We start from the raw sequence: 23,590 nt of genomic DNA on the forward strand, positions 1-23,590 counted from the left end.
ATGTGAGTAACTAAATCAGCTTGAGTAACATAACTAGTAATGAAAAGATTAAAGTTTGCAATGGAGCTTGCTTATTTCCAATTATGATTCTATTAGTGGTTTTCTTCCTATAGTATAACTTTGTATATTTGACTTTAAGTAACCATTTGTTGAAAATATGGTCTATATTCCAATAGAAATAGTTTATTTGTGATTATAAAAGCAATATATGGACTTTGGAATTCCAGTGCTATTGAATATTAAGCTATTAAAATCCTATTGTTCTCAGTTCTCATCAATGATTCTACAGCATCTGACATTATTGACTTGTTCTTTTCTACCTTGACCCTGTTATACTACTCTTTTCATCAAATATAAGTTTTATAAGGGCAGAGGGTTTTTTATTTCTGTTTATCTGTGTCTAGTTCACCTGACCAATGGAAGGTATTCATTATAATTTGTTCAGTGTACCAATCCTTTTACATATTTATCTAATCCTTTTCTGATTTTTAAACTCCTCTTCCTCATCCTAAATATTAAATCATATAATTCCCCTGATACTGAGCCTTCTCTTGTCTTTCATTTCTGAGTCCTCATTCATTGTAATCATATTACTTCTCTAGTTAAATGCAACCTGTGTCTTTACCTCTGACCTTGTCCTCTTTACTGAATCAAATATCCAGCAATCCTGTGACCATCTTTATATGTTTGAACTATAATCACCTCAAACTCAGCATATCTAAAAGATGTCTCCTGTGCTCTCAGCCTACAATACTGGCTCCTCATTCTGACAACCCTTTTTTCCCGAGTTTTGTTGAAAAATAACTTATACCTCATGGTATAAGTACATGATGGTTTGCTTTACATATGTTGTGAAATGACTGCCATGATAGGTTTAGTTAACATTCATCACAGATGAGAACTCGTAGAATTTACTCAACAACTTACTTACATATCATAAAGCTGTGTTAAGTATAGTGATCATGTTGTCTATTACATCCCTAGTACTTACAACTGGAAGTTTATACCTTTTGACTATTTTTTCTCCACTTTCTCCTCTTTCTACTCCGTACTGCTGGTAAGCACAAGTCTGAACTCTTTTTCCATGAGTTTAGCTCAGATGGTAAAAATCTGCCTGCAACGCAGGAGATATGAGTTCAATCCCTGAGTCAGGAAGATCCCTTGGAGAAGGGAATGGCTATCTATACCAGTATTCTTGCCTGGAGAATTCCATGGACAGAGGAGCCTGGTGGGCTATAGTCCATGGGGTCACAAAGACTGAGCAGCTAATGCTTTGGTTTTATTGTTTTGTCTTTTTTTAGATTCCACATATAAGTAAGATCATATATTAATAGTATTTGTGTTTCTCTGTCTGACATTTCACTTAGCATCTTCAAGGCTCATCCATGTTATAACCCTCTTTCAATTAATGGCACTAGTATTTTCTCATTCTCCCTGCTTCAAAGTCTAAACCTCTCTATTTTGACATGGCTATATTTTCATTGTATCCATCCCCACTACCACTAGAATCAGCCATCATTAATAATATTTGTATGATGCTTTATAATTTTAAAAGTATTTTTTGCATGCATTATTCTTCTTTAGGAACTTGATCCTGTCTTCTTCTAGGAAACTAATTCTGGCAGCTGGAAATATTTTCTACTTAAAGTATTTAATTTGTTATTGAACAGTAAATTTTAAATTGCAATTAAGGAAAGTATAATAAGGAGAAATATAGAGTGCTGTGAATTAAGATAACAGGTGCCTGACTTAATTGTTGCATATGAGTGCTCATGTGTGTCTGTGTATGTGTTTTATGAGTCTGATTAGGTAGGCTTGCCTAAGTATATTATAGTGAAGTAGATGATGAAAGATACAGGAGAGCTAGAGGAGACAGTATGTACAGTGGCCCTGAAATGGGAAGGAACATGCTATTTTTAAAAATCTGAAAGAAAATTAAGGTACCCAGAGTGGAATTACAAGGCAGAAGGTAAGGCTATTAAGGTAGGCAGAAGCAAGGGCCCCACTGCAAACATTTATTGATACAAAAAGTATGAGACTATATCATATTTTATATTATATGTATCTTTTTCACTTTGACTTCCAAAATCCTCCCAGTTGTGACTTAATTATAACCTAATCCTTTAAATTACTTATTAATTGGTTTATTTTCACAAAATATTTAATATTATACTTAAGTGATTACTGTGGTTTGTTACTGATTTATTCATTCTCTTGTGTTTTAAAAAATAGTTGAAAATACCATATATTTTATTGTAATAGCACTGAATTTATAAGATGGTTTTCCACTATTGGGCTTTTCCGTTAATATAAATATATTCATTTATTTAGGTGTACTTTTATATCATTCAATAAAGTGTTATAATTTTCATCACAAGTATATTGATTGAACATATATTTACCAGGTAACCCAGCAATTCTACTCCTAGGTATTTACCCCAGAGAATAAAAATTTACACTCACACAAAAATTTAGAATATTTATAGCAGTTCTATTCATAATTGAAAAACTGTAAATTTAATATCCCTAAACAAATGAATAGATAAGCAAAACAAGGTACATTCATATAATGGACTATTACTTAGCAATAAAAAGGGTGAATTACTGATATATTCTGTGACACAGATAAATCTCAAAACTTTAAAGGCATATTGGTAAGTGAACAACAGTCTCTAAAAGCTATACACTATATGTTTCCACTTGTATGGCATTCTGGAAAAGGCAAAACTATAGCAGTAGGAACCAGATTAATGGTTGCCAGGGGTGAGGGGAAGGATAAGGGTGTAATTGCCAAGAAGCCTCGCAAAGAAGTTCTTTTTGGTGAATTATACTCAGCATAGTTTAATATAAGTGAATTTTATCATAGTCAACTCTTCTGAATATGACCGTAAAGTGTAGCAATGTGATGAGAGAAACTGTGCGTGTGTGTATGAGAGATGTGGAAATATTTTCCATGATGCTTAAGTAATCCAAAATAATCATCACATTTGATTTTATCTTTGATAATATAGTACATTATCAAAGTTCTATCAAACATAGCATATCAAATATAGTACTATCTTTGATAATATAGTATATTATGTAATATAGTACATTATAGTACATTATTCCTCTATTATGGTATAGTATAGTAAAATGTAATATATTTACATTTTATGTGTTTATGATCCCATATTTTACTGGACTTAATGTAATACTGAATTCATCTTCATTTCTCAAGTCTACTCCGGATGAGTGCTGCGGTGGGGGAGATGTGAGTAGTGTGGAAGGTGGTAACTGGGACATTCGCAGCTCAGGGTCTTGTTGATGCGTGTTCTTGTCTCTGGTATCCATAGACACCCCGTCACAGCGAGTACAGTTTATTCTTGGGACTGAGGATGATGATGAGGAGCACATTCCTCATGACCTCTTCACAGAACTCGATGAGATTTGCTGGCGTGAAGGTGAGGATGCTGAGTGGCGAGAAACAGCCAGGTGAGGAGTTTTTGGTTGAAGGGGGAGGTGATACTAAAGAATTTTCATACTACCAGAAAAAAGAGATTTCTATTGCCACAATTTTGCAGACATCCATCAGTGCTGCTGATTTCTGAAATTGCTCATCTGGCCTGGGCATATCCTATAATGGCATATGGGTCAGAATGAGATCCGAAGACTGTAATTATAGTAAACAGTGACACAGAATCAGCAGCAGCTGCAGTCTTAAAGATAAACAGTAGCATAATTTGTGTGTCATCAAAGAAACAATAGCTATCTAACAGTAATTTATTTGTATCTTTTCAACTATTAACTTGTGCTCCAACTGGTGATATTATGTGGGACTTTTTAAAAGAAAGGACAAAAATTTTAAGAGATTTTAGTTGGAGTCCTGGACTAATGTACTGTTTGTTGAGGGTGAAAATATTTGTAATGTGTTTCTATGAAATGTATACTTTAAACATAGTGGTTTTAAAAAAATAATTTTTAAGAGATTACTTTTTCTGTTACTTATAATGAATATTTCTATATTGCCATTTGATGACTTGTGATAAAAAAGCAATAAATTTGCATTTATTTATTTATAAATACAATAAATTTATTTGCAAAATAAATAAATTTGCGTTTATTTTTTCATTCTTCTTTTCTTCCGTATTTACTCATTTATTTAACAAACACTTATGTTCTATTGTGTGCTAAGTTCAATAGAACAGCAACAACAACAAAAATCTTAGCAAATACCCTGGGTGTTCAGTGGTTAGGACTTCATGCTTTCACTGCAGAGGGCCTGGGTTCAGTCCCTGGTTGGGGAACAAAGATCATACAAGCTGCTCTGTGCAGCCAAATAAGAAAAACAAACAACTTAGATCTTGCTTTTAACAACCTCACCTCCAGTGCAGGATTTAGATAGTAAACAAAGTTGTGAATACTGTATAATGAATGCTGTGATCCAGGTGTGCACAAGAACTGCAGGCATACATAGCTGCTAAGTCACTCCAGTCGTGTCCGACTCTGTGCGACCCCACAGACGGCAGCCCACCAGGCTCCCCCATCCCTGGGATTCTCCAGGCAAGAACACTGGAGTGGGTTGCCATCTCCTTCTCCAATGCAGGAAAGTGAAAAGTAAAAGTGAAGTTGCTCAGTCATGTCTGACTCTTAGCGACCCCATGGACTGCAGCCTACCAGGCTCCTCTGCCCATGGGATTTTCCAGGCAAGAGTACTGGAGTGGGGTGCCATTGGTTAACAATAAAATGGGAAAGACTAGAGACCACTTCAAGAAAGTTAGAGACACCAAGGAAACATCTCATACAAAGATGGGAAAAATAAAGGACAGAAATGGTATGAGCCTACTGGAAGCAGAAGATACTAAGAGGTGGCAAAAATACACAGAAGAACTATACAAAAAAGATTTTCATGACCCACATAAACACGATGGTGTGACCACTCACCTAGAGCCAGACATCCTGGAATGCGAAGTCAAGTGGGCCTTAGGAAACATAATTACAAACAAGCTAGTGGAGGTGATGGAACCCCATTTGAGCTATTTCAAATCTTAAAAGATGATGCTGTGAAAGTGCGGCACTCAATATGCCAGCAAATTTGGAAAACTCAGCAGTGGCCCCAGTACTGGAAAAGGTCAGTTTTCATTCCAGACCCAAAGAAAGGCAATACAAAGAATGTTCAAACTACTACACAATTGCACTCATCTCACATGCTAGCAAAGTAATGCTCATAATTCTGCAAGCCAGGCTTTAGCAATACATGAACCGAGAATTTCCAGATGTTCAAGCTGGATTTAGAAAAGGCAGAGGAACCAGAGATCAAATTACCAACATCCGTTGGATCATTGAAAAAGTGAAAGAGTTCCATAAAAACATCTGTTTCTGCTTTATGACTGTGCTAAAGCCTTTGATTTCAGTGTTGACCATCTGGTGATGTCCATGTGTAGAGTCTTCTCTTGTCTTGTTGGAAGAGGGTGTTTGCTATGACCAGTGTGTTCTCTTGGCAAAACTCTATTAGCTTTTGCCCTGCTTCATTCTGTACTCCAAGGCCAAATTTGCCTATTACTCCAGGTGTTTCTTGGAGAAGAAATGGCAACCAACTCCAGTGTTCTTACCTAGAGAATCCCAGGGAAGGGGGTGCCTGGTGGGCTGCTGTCTATGGGGTCTCACAGAGTCGGACACAACTGAAGTGACTTAGCAGCAGCAGCAGTAGGAGCCAGGTGTTTCTGACTTCCTACTTTTGTATTCCAGTCCCCTATAATGAAAAGGACATCATTTGGGGGAGTTAGTTCTAAAAGGTCTTATAGGTCTTCATAGAACTGTTCAACTCCAGCTTCCTCAGCATTACTGGTTGGGACATAGGCTTGGATTACCGTGATATTGAATGCTTTATTGACTATGCCAAAGCCTTTGACTGTGTGGATCACAATAAACTGTGGAAAATTCTGAAAGAGATGGGAATACCAGACCACCTGACCTGCCTCTTGAGAAACCTATATGCAGGTCAGGAAGCAACAGTTAGAACTGGACATGGAACAACAAACTGGTTCTAAATAAGAAAAGGAGTACATCAAGGCTATATATTGTCACCCTGCTTATTTAACTTCTATGCACAGTATATCATGAGAAACGCTGGGCTGGAAGAAGCACAAGCTGGAATCAAGATTGCCAGGAGAAATATCAATAACCTCCGATATGCAGATGACACCACCCTTATGGAAGAAAGTGAAGAGTAACTAAAAAGCCTCTTGATAAGTGAAAGAGGAGAGTGAAAAGGTTGGCTTAAAGCTCAACATTCAGAAAACTAAGATCATGGCATCTGGTCCCATCACTTCATGGGAAATAGATGGGGAAACAATGGAAACAATGAAACTTTATTTTGGGGGGCTCCAAAATCACTGCAGATGTGACTGCGGCCATGAAATTAAAAGACACTTGCTCCTTGAAAGAAAAGCTATGACCAACCTAGACAGCATATTAAAAAGCAGACATTACTTTGCCAACAAAGGTCCATCTAGTCAAGCTATGGTTTTTCCAGTGGTCATGTATGGATGTGAGAGTTGGACTGTGAAGAAAGCTGAGTGCCGAAGAATTGATGCTTTTGAACTGTGGTGTTGGAGAAGACTCTTGAGAGTCCTTTGGACTGCAAGGAGGTCCAACCAGTCCATCCTAAAGGAGATCAGTCCTAGGTGTTCATTGGAAAGACTGATGCTGAAGCTGAAACTCCAATACTTTGGCCACCTGATGAGAAGAACTGACTCAGTAGAAGGGACCCTGATTCTGGGAAAGATGGAAGGCAGGAGGAGAAAGGGATGACAGAGGATGAGCTGATTGGATGACATCACTGACTCAATGGACATGAGTTTGAGCAAGCTCCAGGAGTTGGTGATGGACAGGGAAGCCTGGCCTGGTGCAGTCCATGGTGTCGCAAAGAGTTGGACATGACTGAGTAACTGAACGGAACTACCAAATTTTAGTTTTACATATTGCCAGGGATCTTTTTCAGATGTAGATTCAGGAGGGCTCAGGGACAGAGTTTTGGATCTTGCATTTAAACACTGTTTAATTGCTGTGTCAGGAAGATCCCCTAAAGATCCTGGGAAATCCCATGGACAGAGGAGCTTAGAGGGCTACAGTCCATGGGTTACAAAACTTCAGACAGGTCTGAGCACACATACATTTAACTCTAGGCATAGAAAAGTAAAAAAGCAAGAGTATTGTTCTATTCTTATTTATAGTATCTCTCCTCAAAGGCAATCACTGTTAATTGCTTCTTGTATATTTTTTCATAAACATTTTAATGCCCACATCTGCATGTAAATGTATGCCCTTTTTATGTTTATATAAGAGGAATTTATACTGTGTTCATGCCTTGTTTTTTTGACCTAATATATTTGGATCATTTTCCACATTATCAGTATAGATTACTCAGTCCTTTTAATCTCATTAATGACTGCACTACATTTAATTATATGGATGAACTTTATTTATTCAGCCAGTCTTTATAAGGATTTAGATTGTTTTATTTATTTATTTATTTTTCCTGTAATAATCATTTACACATATATTTTGGCATTATTTTGTAGGTATTTATGTAGCATGACTTTTTGACAGTGGGATTTGTATATCAAAGAGAGCAGACTTTTTACTTTTGTAGATATTACAAAATTGCCCTGATAAAACATTTTGGTAATTTGCACTTTCTTCAATAATGTATGAGGATTCTTATTTCCCTCAAACTGTTGCTACCGAAAATCATCAAACTTGTAAAAATTTTAGCTAATTTTATAGGTGCAAAGTAAATTTCATTGTTTTAATCTGTATTTTTAATTATTAGTGAGATTGAATATCTTTTCATATGTTTTTATGTTTTTCTGGAGAACTAGCTGTTTATTTCCTTTACTGGTTTTATTTCAAGTCATTCATTTTTGTTATTTGTGTTTTTTAATGCCTTAAAACTAGGGTATGTTATTCTGTGTGAATTACCCTTTTTTAATGAAAAAATATATATAAATTAAATTCTTTCTGATGCTATTTTAATATTTTAAATGTAGAACTAAATTTGAAACAGTTTTTATTAATATATGACCTGGAAAATTTTAAGATTAAGAACCATCTACCTAATTTTTTTCTTTGAACTGCATCAAAACATAAGTACTATTTTCAAAGACATAATATATGTGCTCATCTTTTTTGATGACAGAAAAACAATATATGATAATATTCTCCACCAATTAGTTTTATAAATTTTGCTCTTTTATGATGAAAAGTTTTTGATAAGGAATTTAAAGTGCAAACCTCCCTGTTTAAGGCTAGAATCATCCATCCTCAACTAGTTCTAAGAAACAAGAGTTCCTGTCTGACTTAAACGAAGAAGATTGATGGTTATGATGACTGTACAGCTCTGATTACAGTTTCTTTAATCAATTGCTGAGAATTACTTCTTGGCAGCATTTTTTTAAAAATGTATTTCTTCTTTCTCATCCCTCAGAATAGAGCAGAGAATTAGGAATATGTGTTCTGACGTAAAAATCTAGAGTTTTTTACCTTCTAGATCAAATGGTGATCTATTCCTTTTAAACACTAACTTCTTGTAACTTTCCCACTCTGTTCAAGCTAGGAGATAGCAGAGTAATACCAGAATCTAGCTCTCTGCCTATCACAGTTGAGCAGGTAAGGTTTTATCATGGTCTAATGGATTAACTTGAACGACATTTTATTCTAAGTCACCAAAATATGTTGCTACTTATTTATAAAGAATGAAAGAGATGATTTAGTTAATTATTAGTATTCTCTAATATTATTAGATAGGACCTGTGTTCTTAGCCCTGCTTCTGGTGCATATATTTGAGGTTCAAATAAACATCTGATAAGCAGTCAAAATAGTAACAGACATTGAAGAGAAGAGTAGGAAATTTTGGCTGAGGCACAATACTTCAGGAAAGAACAGAATATATTTATTGAGGACTTAGAAATGAAGTAGGTTTTAATGTGGTAAAAGTAATTTTGTTCTGGATAACCTAGTTCATCTAAAAAGACTAATTTTAGTTAATTCATGACTCTGTCTGAGTTTTCAAATGCAGTTTAATTCTAATAGATCATTAGCCTAACCATTTGAACTATTTCTTTCTTTTGATTAGTATTCCAGGGGTAATTAATAATTTTCTACCCTAATAGTAGAAATTAAAAGGATATTTTATCAGCACATTGCACCTGCCACATATCACACCTAGAATTTTCATGCCCACTGTTGTTGCCAATTAAAGCTTAGGTAAAGTTTTAGATTTTGAAGCTAAATTTTGAATCATAATTATTTAATAAATGTTTGTGAAAACCAGCTGTTCACTTTTAAAGACCCTAAAAGAAGCCATATGGCTGGGCTCATGAAATCAGCACAATTACAATGTCCTGCTTATAAATAGCATGTAATGTTATTAATAGAAAAGTACGCAGAGGTACCACAGCTGTGCAATTGTGGAAACAACATGTTTGACTCACTGTGGTTGCCCTTTAAAAATGTTACCCACAAATGAGCTCAGCAGAGGCAAACCAAGGGGTAGCAGTTAGGCCTCTGATACATAGATGGTAATGTGGAAAAAGATGATTAAATCAAACCAATTTTATTCATGATGTGAAGGTATTCAATATTCAAAATTTGTAGAGGTTCAAGTGGAGTGTGAGGTGTGAAAATAATATGGGTTAAGAATAGCTAATGTCAGTAAGGATGAGATGGCTGCATGGCATCACTGACTCGATGGACGTGAGTTTGAGTGAACTCCAGGAATTGGTGATGGACAGGGAGGCCTGGCATGCTGTGATTCATGGGGTCGCAAAGAGTTGGACACGACTGAGCGACTGAACTGAACTGAATGTCAATAAACTCTAACTTTGGATATATTTTATTTTCCCTTTCCCCTTGAAATAGGCACTTTATGATCACATATGTTATTCTCCAGCCCCTATCCTAACCATGTTCCTTTTTAACCCTCAATATCCTTAATTTTACCCCATAAAAAGATGTTTTCTCTTGAAAATTCATGACTTTCCCCAAGGCTATGATTTTAGATGATACAGTAACTCCCTATTTGGATAGAATCAGAGAATAAAATTGTTAGAAAAGGTAAACTGAATTAGTGAGAATAAAATAAACAGAAAGAGTTAAATTCCATAGAAAAAGTCCATTTCTAATTTACAGAAGAATTTTATTTTGTAGATTTCTTATATGTGTATTGTAGAGGAGATTATCATCAACTTAATCCTCAAAGAATTCAGGAAACACCTATTTTATGTTGTTGTTGCTTAGTAGAAAGAGATTCCAATGTGTTAATTACGGATGAAAACAGACCCAGACTTACTGAAAGAAATGAAAATAAACTCAAAGAGTTTAAATCCACCCTTCCCCCATAGAAAATATCATGCAATTGGCCTACAATTTCAGTTTTTCTTATTGTCTTTCACATCTCATTCATGCTCGTGAGACTCCTGTTTGCTTTGGTTTGCTAGTCAAACAAGTGTCAGCTGAGTTTATTTGAAAACTGGAATAAATTACAGCAGTTTAGGTCATTAACTGCAGTCAGGCATTTTGCAACTGACAGTATATTCAGTGACTACAGATCTTGAAACAGGATTTGGTGTGTTCTCAGGCCTGCTAATTTCTATCTTTAGAGTATGAAATGGAATGAAAAACAGAAAAGAGAGATATACGTATATATCTTTAAAATATATTCATTTAAATATCTTTCGAAGCTTTTGGCATCATTCTGGAGTTGGCATAAAGCACTGAATCTTGAAGTGTTTAGTAACTTGATATTTGTAACTCGTGGGTTCCTTTTTATGGGAAGCATCTGATGCTTCCTCCTGTAATACTCATAATGGTTATATCAAACCATCCATGCATATAACTTATATTTGGTCATCCAAACTGCATGAAACTCCCAAGAGTCTCCATTCTTTTCTGAAAGACCAAACCCTCAATTTGAAGGAAATTATTCTAAAGGAAGTAGTTTTAAAATGGAACAGAATAGAGAATTAAGAAAGACTAACCCAAGGTCTGTGGTGTTGGAGAAGACTCTTGAGAATCCCTTGGACTGGAAGGAGGTCCAACCAGTCCATCCTAAAGGAAATCAGTCCTGAATATTCATTGGAAGGACTGATGTTGAAACTCAAACTGCAGTACTTTGGCCACCTGAAGCAAAGAGCTGACTCATTTGAAAAGACCCTGATGCTGGGAAAGATTGAAGGCAGGAGGAGAAGGGCACGACAGAGGATGAGATGGTTGGATGGCATCACTGACTCAATGGACATGAGGTTGAGTAAACTCTGGGAGTTGGTGATGGACAGGGAGGCCTGGCGTGCTGCGATTCATGGGGTCGCAAAGAGTCGGACACAACTGAGTGACTGAACTGAATCTAAGTGCAGCTAAGCGATTTTTGACAAAGGTGAAGAAAGAATTGTCTTTTCAAAAAATGGTACTAGCACAGTTAGAGTTCTATAAGTAAAAAAAAAAAAATTAACTTCAATCTAAACTTCACAGTGTACACAATATTAATTCAAAATAAATCGTAAATCTAAATGTAAAACATAAAGCTATACAAACGTTAGGGAAAATGTAGGAGAAAATCTTCAGGACCAAGGGCTAGAAGATGAATTTTTAGACATGATATTGAAAGCACAATCTTTTAACTAAAAGAAAATATTTTAAAATTTGACTTCATTGGAATTAAAAACTTTTTGCTGTGAAAAAAACAAAACCTGTTAGAGGATGAAGACAAACTACTGACAGGGAGAAAATATTTGCAAACCACATATTTGACAAAAATATTATATCTAGAATATGTAAAAAGCTTTCAAAGTTGAACAGTATAAAAACAAATCAATTAGGAAAACGTGCAAAAAGAAGCAAACAAAAAAAGACCTTTCAGAGAAGAGAAACACATTGCAAATAGAGATGTAAGCAGTGTTCAAAATCATAAGTCATTAGAGAAATGTAAATTGAAGCCACTGTGAGATACTACTGCACACCTAATAGAATAACTAAATTTTTTTTAAAAAGTCGTAATAGCAAATGCTGATGAGGATTCAAGAGACTGGATCTCTCTGCTATTGCTGGCACCAATGTAAAATGGTAGCACTACTCTAGAAAACAGTTTGACAGTTTCTTATAAAACTAAGCATGTACTAGTGAATAAGACTCAGCAATCACAGTCTTAGGCATTTATCCTAGAGAGATGAAAACACATTCACACAAAAATCTCTACATGAATGTTCATAGCAGCTTCATTTGTGATAGCAAAAACCTATAAACAACTCAAATATCCTTCATTGGGTGAGTGGTTAAATAAACGGATACATCCATACAGTGGAAAACTTTTCACCAATAAAAAGGAACAATCTACTGATATATACAACAACTTGGATGGATCTCAAAGACATTGTACTTTAGTGAAAGATGTCTATCTCCAAAAGTTGCAAACTGTATGATTACACACTTAGCCAACAAAGGTCCATCTAGTCAAGGCTATAGTTTTCCAGTAGTCATGTATGGATGTGAGAGTTGGACTGTGAAGAAAGCTGAGCGCTGAAGAATTGATGCTTTTGAACTGTGGTGTTGGAGAAGACTCTTGAAAGTCCCTTGGACTACAAGGAGGTCCAACCAGTCCATCCTAAAGGAGATCACTCCTAGGTGTTCATTAGAAAGACTGATGCTGAAGCTGAAACTCCAGTACTTTGGCTAGTCAAGGCTATAGTTTTCCAGTAGTCATGTATGGATGTGAGAGTTGGACTGTGAAGAAAGCTGAGCGCTGAAGAATTGATGCTTTTGAACTGTGGTGTTGGAGAAGACTCTTGAAAGTCCCTTGGACTACAAGGAGGTCCAACCAGTCCATCCTAAAGGAGATCACTCCTAGGTGTTCATTGGAAAGACTGATGCTGAAGCTGAAACTCCAGTACTTTGGCCACCTCATGCAAAGAGTTGACTCATTGGAAAAGACTCTGATGCTGGGAGGGATTGCGGGCAGGAGGAAAAGGGAACGACAGAGGATGAGATGGCTGGATGGCATCACCGACTTGGTGGACATGAGTTTGAGTGAACTCCGGGAATTGGTGATGGATAGGGAGGCCTGGCATGCTGCGATTCATGGGGTCGCAAAGAGTCGGACACAACTGAGTGACTGAACTGAACTGAACTGAATTGAATGTCCTCAAAATGACAAAACTATAGTGATGAAGAAAAGATTAATGATTACTAGGGGACAGAAACGGGGTGAAGACGGAGACTATAAAGGAAGCTCATTTGTGATGATGGAGCAGTTATATATTTTGATTATTGTGGCAGTTACTGAATCTTTTGTTGTTCGGTTGCTAAGCTATAGTTGACGAGCCTTATTAATGACTATCACATGGTCTCTGATGCATAATGACCCCGAAAGGGGTAAAAATTGTTAAGATTCACTAATATGAAAATATTCTGAACTGCGTAGGCAAAAATACATGTATATGTTGTATATAGATGTATATATAAAATTGCTATAATATTGCCACCATTTGAAGAGATGCTGTCAATGATTTGTGCTCAAGTGTTTTTTCAACCTTCAAACATTCTATAAACTCCTGGTGGGCGTAGGTATACTCCCCTCTCTAAACTTGTGGCAGATATAGCCATTTTTCCCTATTAGTTTCCTTTTTACTTCCTGACATTTTGGCTCTTGAACACTAAGAACAGATCCAGAGTTTCTTTATCTTTCTTGGAACTCTACACATTAATCTTTCTGACTACCCCTTTTGGTTGGCTTTTTTAGCTGGCCAGTATACTGATTCTTTACTAGACAACATACTTGTCCTCTGTTGGAGTTGGAGTGTTTGATTGTGTAATTTTTTCATGTAAAACAGTAATATAATATCATAGAGAGGAAGTTCGAGTGATATTGCACGGCAAGAGGAAGTTAGGGCAAAAGTGACAAGGAGAAGAAAAAAATGAGGAAAATGTATGGAGTGAAGAAAAGAGAGGCATTTAGGTGAGGGTTTGTTAGAAATGGTGGAATTAAATTGGTTATCTACTGAGATTAAAAAGGAAGTTCTTAAAAGAATAAGATATTTAGTATGACTGCCAAGCAGTAAAATCATCAATTTCTCTTTATTCCTTCCATTTATCTTAGTTAGAAAAAAATCTCAGATATTACTGTTCATTTCACTCCAAGAAGGCAGTGGTTTCCCATTTGGCACTGTGATATCAAGAGTCTTCTATTCTTAGCCCTGGCAGGAACACTTAGGTAATGCAAATTGAGCTCAGTTCTTATAGATTTAGTCCCTAGAAGTGACTGCAATCACAAGATTTTATTCAAGCAGGCCTAATATGTATTTTTCCAGCAGAATAATCCCCAAATTATACTACTTTCTCTAAAAATCAAAGGGCAAAATTTTCAAAAGTTTCGTATATTGTTTTTAGACTTTGCACTAAATAAAAATGACTACTCTTTCATTTCCTTTTGCATTTTATTATCATTCCATGAAGTGTACTCTCTTTATTAGTTCTATTACAGATTCCCTGTGACCACTGAATAAACATTTGTTGTTGTTTACTTGCTAAGTACTGTCTGACTCTTGCCACCCAATGGACTGTAGCCTGCCAGGCTCCTCTGTCTGTGATATTTCCCAGGCAAGTATACTGGAGTGATTACCATTTTCTTCTGGAGATCTTCCCAATTCAGGGATCAAACCCACATCTCCTGTACTGGCAGGCAGATTCTTTACCACTGAGCCACCAAGGAAGCCCGACTAAACACTTATATTAATATAATTTTCAGTTCAGTTCAGTTCACTCACTCAGTCGTGTCCGGCTGTTTGCAACCACATGAACCACAGCATCGCCAACTCCCGGAGTTCATCCAAACTCATGTCCATTGAGTTGCTGAGCCATCCAACCACCTCATCCTCTGTTGTCCCCTTCCCCTCCTGCCCTCAATCTTTCCCAACATCAGGGTCTTTTCAAATGAGTCAGCTCTTTGCAACAGGTGGCCAAAGTATTGAAGTTTCAGCTTCAACATCAGACCTTACAGTGAACAACCAGGACTGATCTCCTTTAGGATGGACTGGTTGGATCTCCTTGCAGTCCAAGGGATTCTCAAGAGTCTTCTCCAACACCACAGTTCAAAAGCATCAATTCTTCAGCACTCATCTGTCTTTATAGTCCAGCTCTCACATCCATACATGACTACTGGAAAAAATAGCCTTGACTAGACAGACCTTTGCTGGCAAAGTAATGTCTCTGCTTTTTAATATGCTGTCTAGGTTGGTCATAACTTTCCTTCCAAGGAGTAAGCATCTTTTAATTTCATGGCTGCAGTCACCATCTGCAGTGATTTTGGAGCCCCCCAAAATACAGTCACTCACTGTTTCCCGTCTATTTGCCATGAGGTGATGGGACCAGATGCCATGGTCTTAGTTTCCTGAATGTTGAGCTTTAAGCCTACTTTTTCACTCTCCTCTTTCACTTTCATCAAGAGGCTCTTTAGTTCCTCTTCACTTTCTGCCATAAGGGTGGTGTCATCTACATATCTGAGGTTATTGATATTTCTCCTGGCAGTCTTGATTCCAGCTTGTGGTTCATCCAGCCCAGCATTTCTCATGATGTACTCTGCATAGAAGTTAAATAAGCAGGATGACAGTATACAGCCTTGGCATCCTCCTTTCTGTATTTGGAACCAGTCTGTTGTTCCTTGTCCGGTTCTAACTGTTGCTTCCTGAGCAGCATAGAGGTTTCTCAAGAGGCAGGTCAGGTGGTCTGGTATTCCCATCTCTTTCAGAATTTTCCACAGTTTATTGTGATCCACACAGTCAAAAGCTTTGGCATAGTCAATAAAGCAGAAATAGATGTTCTTCTGGAACTCTCTTGCTTTTTGGATGATCCAGCGGATGTTGGCAATTTGATCTCTGGTTCCTCTTCCTTTTCTAAAATCACTTTGACTATCTGGAAGTTCATGCTTCACTTGTTGCTGAAGCCTGGCTTGGAGAATTTTGAGCATTACTTTCCTAGTGTGTGAAATGAGTGCAATTGTGCGGTAGTTTGAACATTCTTTTCTTTGGGATTGGAATGAAAACTGACCTTTTCCAGTCCTGTGGCCACTGCTGAATTTTCCAAATTTGCTGGCATATTGAGTGCAGCACTTTCACAGCATCATCTTTTAGGATTTCAAATAGCTCAACTGGAATTCCATCACCACCACTAGCTTTGTTCATAGTGATGCTTCCTAAGGCCCACTTCACTTCACACTCCAAGATGTCTGGCTCTAGGTGAGTGATCACACCATCATGATTATCTTGGTCATGAAGATCTTTTTTGTACAGTTCTGTGTTTTCTTGCCACCTCTTCTTAATATCTTCTACTTCTGTCAGGTCCCTACCATTTCTGTCCTTTATTGAGCCCATCTTTGCTTGAGGTGTTCCCTTGGTATCTTTAATTTTCTTGAAGAGATCTCTAGTCTTTCCCATTCTATTGTTTTCCTCTATTTCTTTGCATTGATTGCTGAGGAAGGCTTTCTTATCTGTCCTGGCTATTCTTTGGAACTCTGCATTCAGTGGGTATATCTTTCTTTTTCTCCTTTGGTTTTTTCTTCTCTTCTTTTCACAGCTATTTGTAATGCCTCCCCAGACAGCCATTTTGTTTTTTTTGCATTTCTTTTTCCTAGGGATGGTCTTGATCCCTGTCTCCTGTACAATGTCATAGTTCATCAGGCACTCTGTCTATCAGATCTAGTCCCTTAAATCAATTTGTTACTTCCACTGTATAATCATAAAGGATTTGATTTAGGTCATACCTGAATGGTTTAGTGGTTTTCCCCACTTTCTTCAATTTCAGTCTGAATTTGGCAATTAGAAGTTCATGATCTGAGCCACAGTCAGCTCCCGGTCTTGTTTTTGCTGACTGTATAGAGCTTCTCCAACTTTGGTTGAAAAGAATATAATCAATCTGATTTTGGTGTCTACCATCTGGTGATATCCATGTGTAGAGTCTTCTCTTGTGTTGTTGGAAGAGGGTGTTTGCTATGACCAGTGCATTCTCTTACCACAACTCTATTAGCCTTTGCCTGCTTCATTCTGTACTCCAATGCCAAATTTGCCTGTTACTCCAGGTGTTTCCTGACTTCCTACTTTTGCATTCTAGTCCCCTATAATGAAAAGGACATCTTTTTGGGGTGTTAGTTCTAAAAGGTCTTGTAGGTCTTCATAGAACCGTTCAACTTTAGCTTCTTCAGCATTACTGGTCAGGGCATAGACTTGGATTACCATGATATCCAATGGTTTTCTTTGGAAACGAACAAAGATCATTCTGTCGTTTTTGAGATTGCATCCCAGTACTGCATTTTGGACTCTTTTGTTGACTATGATGGCTACTCCATTTCTTCTAAGGGATTCCTGCCCACAGTTCAGTTCTGTTTAGTTGCTGAGTCATGTCCGATTCTTTGCGACCCCATGAATCTCAGCACACCAGGCCTCCCTGTCCATCACCAACTCCCAGAGTTTACCCAAACTCATGTCTTAGTAGATAAAATGGTCTTCTGAGTTAAATTCACCCATTCCAGTCCATTTTAGTTCGCTGATTCCTAGAATGTCGACGTTCACTCTTTCCATCTCCTGTTTAGCCACTTCCAGTTTGCCTTGATTCATGGACCTAACATTCCATGTTCCTATGCAATATTGCTCTTTACTGCATCAAACCTTGCTTCTATCACCAGTCACATCCACAACCGGGTGTTGTTTTTGCTTTGGCACCATCCCTTCATTCTTTTTGAAGTTATTTCTCTGGTGATCTCCAGTATCATATTGGGCACCTAGCTGGGGAGTTCCTCTTTCAGTGTCTTATCTTTTTGCCTTTTCATACTGTTCTTGGGGTTCTCAAGGCAAGAATACTGAAGTGGTTTACCATTCCCTTTTCCAGTGGACTGCATTCTGTCAGGCCCATATGGCATGGACTAGTTTCATGAGTTAGACAAGGCTGTGATCCGTGTGATCAGATTGGCTAGTTGTCTGTGATTGTGGTTTCAGTCTGTCTGCCCTCTGATGCCCTCTCTCAGTGCCTACCGGCTTACTTGGGTTTCTCTTACCCTGGACGTGGGGTATGTCCTCACGCCACTTCCTGCTCCTGCGACGCTCAACTGCCGCTAGCCACTCCTGTGCCAAAATATTAATAAAAATAACTTAAAGTTTTTCTTTGTTTTAAATATATCTTTCAGTGACAGATAGAATATTAAATGGAATTAAAATGAAATAAACCAGAGGTCTTGTGTTGGCTTTTACTTCTAAAACCCTTGAAACCAAGAAAAAATGTCAATATCTTTATGTGTCTACCTTTTATTATGGAGATAAAGATTCATTTATCTACAGTGTAACTCTCAGTGTGCTGATGATATTATTTATTTGTATAGGTGGTTGAAGTTTGAAGAAGATGTGGAAGATGGAGGGGAAAGGTGGAGCAAGCCTTATGTGGCTACTCTTTCACTGCACAGCTTATTTGAGTTAAGAAGTTGTATTCTGAATGGAACTGTGTTGCTGGACATGCATGCCAATACTTTAGAAGAAATTGCAGGTATATCTTTTATTCTCCTTAGTCTAGTTCATCGTTATGGTGCAGCTGATTTTTTTTACTCTTTTTTTCCTTATAATTCTATATATGTATAATTTTTAGGAAATTAATTCTCATGATTAATGTATGAGACCTTAAAAACAACTTTGTTTTACCACCTCATTTAAGATAAAATAAGTTGAGTCTCAAAGATATATGGTCTAACTTACAGTGGCAAGTAGAACAAGAACCTATATATCTTGGCTCCTATCTAGGCTATACTGTTTTTGTTTTTCAACATAGTATGTAATTAGGCTGCCATGAAAAAACAGAAAGAAAAATCCATAAAGCTAGAGATTGGTTTTTTCAATATTCAGATACATGAAATAACCAAATGAAAAAATTTCAATAAATAGGAAAAAGATTAGAATAGAACGGAAAGCTATGGCCATTTATTTTAAATTATTTATTGGTTTATGACTGTGCTGGGTCTTTGTTGCTGTGCACTGGCTTTCTCTGGTGGTGGTGCACAGGCTTCTTATTGTGGCTTCTCTTGTTCTGGAGCACCAAGCTCTCAGTGCTCAGGCTTCAGTAGTTGCAGCACACGGGCTCACTGATTGTGACTCACCAGCTCTGGAGCACAGGCTCAGTAGTTGTGGTACACCGACTTAGTTGCCCCAAGCATATGGGATCTTTCCAGACCAGGGATGGAACCTGTATCTCCTACATTGGCAGGCAGATTCTTAACCATTGGACCACTAGGGATGCCCCTGGCCATTTTTTTAAATTTATTTTTTTATTGAAGGATAATTGCTTTACAGAATTTTGTTTTCTTTCAAACCTCAACATGAATTAGCCATCAGTTCAATTCAGTTCAGCTGAGTCGCTCAGTTGTGTCTGACTCTTTGCGACCCCATTAATCACAGCACGCCAGGCCTCCCTGTCCATCACCAACTCCCAGAGTTTACTCAAACTCATGTCCATTGAGTCAGTGATGCCATCCAGTCATCTCATCCTCTGTTGTTCCCTTTTCCTCCTGTCCCCAATCCCTCCCAGCATCAGAGTCTTTTCCAATGAGTTAACTCTTCACATGAGGTGGCCAAAGTATTGGAGTTTCAACTTCAGCATCAGTCCTTCCAGTGAACACCCAGGACTGATCTCCTTTAGGATGGACTGGTTGGATCTCCTTGCAGTCCAAGGGACTGTCAAGAGTCTTCTCCAACACCACAGTTCAAAAGCATCAATTCTTCGGTGCTCAGCTTTCTTCACAGTCCAACTCTCACATACATACATGACCACTGGAAAAACTATAGCCTTGACTAGAAGGACCTTTGTTGGCAAAGTAATGTCTCTGCTTTTGAATATGCTATCTAGGTTGGTCATAACTTTCCTTCCAAGGAGTAAGTGTCTTTTAGTTCCATGGCTGCAATCACCATCTGCAGTGATTTTGGAGCCCCCCAAAATAAAGTCAGCCACTGTTTCCACTGTTTCCCCATCTATTTCCCATGAAGTGATGGGACCAGATGCCATGATCTTCATTTTCTGAATGTTGAGCTTTAAGCCAACCTTTTCACTCTCCTCTTTCACTTTCACTTAGAGGCTTTCTAGTTCCTCTTCACTTTCTGCCATAAGGATGGTGTCATCTGCATATCTGAGATTATTGATATTTCTCCTGGCAATCTTGATTCCAGCTTGTGGTTCATCCAGCCCAGCGTTTCTCATGATGTACTCTGCATAGAAGTTAAATAAGCAGGGTGACAATATACAGCCTTGATGTACTCCTTTTCCTATTTGGAACCAGTCTGTTGTTCCATGTCCAGTTCTAACTGTTGCTTCCTGACCTTCATATAGGTTTCTCAAGAGGCAGGTCACGTGGTCTGGTATTCCTATCTCTTTCAGAATTTTCCACAGTTTATTGTGATCCACACAGTCAAAGGCTTTGGCATAGTCAATAAAGCATTCAATATCACGGTAATCCAAGCCTATGTCCCAACCAGTAATGCTGAGGAAGCTGAAGTTGATACAGAGCCCCTGTTTGAGTTTCCTGAGCCATACAGCAAATTCCTGTTGGCTATCTATTTTACATATGGTAATGTAAGTTTTCATTTTACTCTTTCCATGCATCTCATTCTCTCCTCCCTTCTCCCCATGTCCATAAGTCTGTTCTCTATGTCTGTTTATCCATTGCTGCCCTGTAAATAAATTCTTCAGAACCATTTTGCTAGATTCCATATATGTGCATTAGAATATGATATTTTTCCTTTTCTGATTCACCTCATTCAGTATAATAGGTTCTATATTCATCTGCCTCATCAGAACTGACTCAAATTCATTCCTTTTTATGGCTGAGTAGTATTCCATTGTGTATATGTACCACAACTTCTTTATCCATTCATCCGTTGATGGGCATCTAGGTTGCTTCCATGTTCTAGCTATTGTAAATAGTGCTGCAATGAACAATGGGATACATGTGTATTTTTCAACCCTCGTTTCTTCAGGGTGTATGTGTAGGAGTGGGATTGCTGGGTCATTTGGTGGTTTATTCCTAGTTTTTTTTAAGGAATCTCCATACCGTCTTCCATAGTGGTTGTATCAATTTACATTCCCACCAACAGTGCAAGAGAATTCCCTTTTCTCCACACCCTCTCCAGCATTTATTGTTTGTAGACTTTTTGATGGTGGCCATTTTGACTGGTGTAAGGTGATATCTCATTGTGGTTTTAATTTGCATTTCTCTTAATAATGAGCTATATTGAGCATCGTTTCATGTGTTTGTTAGCTATCTGTATGTCTTCTTTGGAGAAATGTCTGTTTAGGTATTTTTCCCACTTTTTGATTGGGTTTTTTGTTTTCCTACTATTGAGTTGTATGAGCTGCTTATATATTTTGGAAATTAATCCTTTGTCAGTTGTTTCATTTGCTATTTCTCCCATTCCGAGGGTTGTCTCTTCACCTTGCTTATAGTTTCCTTTGCTGTGCAAAAGCTTTTATGTTTAATCAGGTCCCAATTGTTTACTTTTGTTTTTATATTCCATTTATTTTAAATTGAATTAAAAGTCTTGAATTCCAGAGGAAGCCAAGTGATATAGTTGAGATTAGTTTGTAACTGGAAACTGTGACTTGCCTCTGGGATGAATGATTTGTACTAGAAGCCTGTTATCACACAAACAGTTATATTGAGGAAGCTTCTTACTGTTACTCTGGAAATAAAAGAAAAGAACTCCTGTATCTTTTGATCTGGAAGCAAACACATTTTAGTAAAAACAAAGTAATACAAAAGAAACCACCACAGAAATGAGTTTTGAAAGGGTATAAATAAAATGGTTAATGAAGGTTTTTTCAAAATAGAAACAAAGCTAAGACTCAAGCAGTTTTAAAAAGATTTCTAGTTTGGAAAAAAATAAAAGCAGTTGCATGTGGAATTTATTTGTAGAATAGAAATACTTCAGAGAGATTTCAATGTCTTAATTATATTGTAAGGATGGGGAAAAAAAAAAAAAAAACCGAAACACTGTTTTCTGATCACATGAGAAAATATTGTATTAGAAAAATAATGTATGTAATTTAATCTTCAAATAGCCTCATAAAGTGTCATTCCCATATTTCAATAAGAAAATAGAAATCCTGAAACTTTCACAGTTTAAGTTCCATTTAAGTTCCTCTGACTTTAACCTCTGTGTTCTTTCTATGGCATTACAACTACTCTCTGAAGAAAGAGGTGGCTTGAAATGGATGTCGTTAATTCCTCTAAAATTATTTATTTGGTTGTTGGTGCTAGTAGGCATACGTACATTGCAATATGTGGGGGAAAAAGTAAGCATGGAGAAATATTTTGTTTGTTAAATCACGAACAAAACACACACACACACACACACACAGGGAAGATAAGTTTCCTTCCCCTCAGTCATACAACACTTAGAAAGAAGTTACATTTTATTTATTTATTTTTTTAATTTTTTAAATTTAAATTTATTTATTTTAATAATTACTTTACAATATTGTATTGGTTTTGCCATACATCAACATGAATCCACCACGGGTGTACACGTGTTCCCCATCCTGAACCCCCCTCCCAGCTCCCTCCCCATCCCATCCTTCTGGGTCATCCCAGTGCACCAGCCCCAAGCTTCCTGTATCCTGCATTGAACCTGGACTGGCGATTCGTTTCTTATATGATATTATACATGTTTCAATGCCATTCTCCCAAATCATCCCCCACCCCTCTCCCACAGAGTCCAAAAGACTGTTCTATACATCTGTGTCTCTTTTGCTGTCTCACATACAGAGTTATCATTACCATTTTTCTAAATTCCATATATATGCGTTAGTATACTGTATTGGTGTTTTTCTTTCTGGCTTACTTCACTCTGTATAATAGGCTCCAGTTTCATCCACCTCATTAGAACTGATTCAAATGTATTCTTTTTAATAGCTGAGTAATACTCCATTGTGTATATGTACCCCAGCTTTCTTATCTATTCATCTGCTGATGGACATCTAAGTTGTTTCCATGTCCTGGCTATTATAAACAGTGCTGCGATGAAAAATACAGAACTAGAGCCTAAATGACTGTATAGAATATACACAGCATACTTTTTGGAAGAACACAGGATACAGCAACAGGTCACATTAACCAAGACTTACAGTCTGTGGGGTTGCAAAGAGTTGGATGACTTAGCAAGTAGAACAACAACGTGGGAATTAGCAAACTTCCTGAGAATGTTGGTATAGTAGCCTTCCAACTCAATTTCCTAGCTTTACATTATGGAGTATTGCTGATACCAATAAATATTTTATGTTTTAATTAGAAATGAAATGGTAAGGCTTTCCCTAGCACTTCACCATTTAGGAAGCTCTTTTTAGTAATTCTACAGCTATCTTTTTAATTCTCAGAACAGACTTGGAACCGAGAACTATTATTGTTATCCTTCATAAATGAAGAGACTCAGAAGGTTAAAGGTCTTGTGAAAATAAGGAGTTTATTTCTGCTACTTAGTCAGTAGCATTTCATTACCTTTGAAAATGGATTAATTCAAATGAGTTTTATATTGGCTCTTT

At 37.2% G+C, this 23,590-nt stretch overlaps 1 protein-coding gene across 4 annotated transcripts in view; it reads left to right on the top strand.

The window, feature by feature from the left end:
• The window catches only part of SLC4A10 (solute carrier family 4 member 10), a 343,004-nt gene that overhangs the window by 176,562 nt on the left and 142,852 nt on the right, over positions 1-23,590 (top strand). For all 4 annotated transcript variants that reach the window (XM_086369819.1, XM_086369812.1, XM_086369792.1 and 1 more), the window contains exons 4-5: positions 3,336-3,474; positions 18,396-18,556. In XM_086369819.1, coding sequence (XP_086225945.1) covers positions 3,336-3,474; positions 18,396-18,556 — 300 coding nt within the window. The remainder of the gene's footprint in view (positions 1-3,335; positions 3,475-18,395; positions 18,557-23,590) is intronic.

This window comes from Bos grunniens, chromosome 2 (genome assembly GCF_055505025.1).
Source record: "Bos grunniens cultivar Pamir isolate PY7600 chromosome 2, Bosgru_T2T1.0, whole genome shotgun sequence".
Taxonomy (NCBI): Eukaryota; Metazoa; Chordata; class Mammalia; order Artiodactyla; family Bovidae; genus Bos; species Bos grunniens.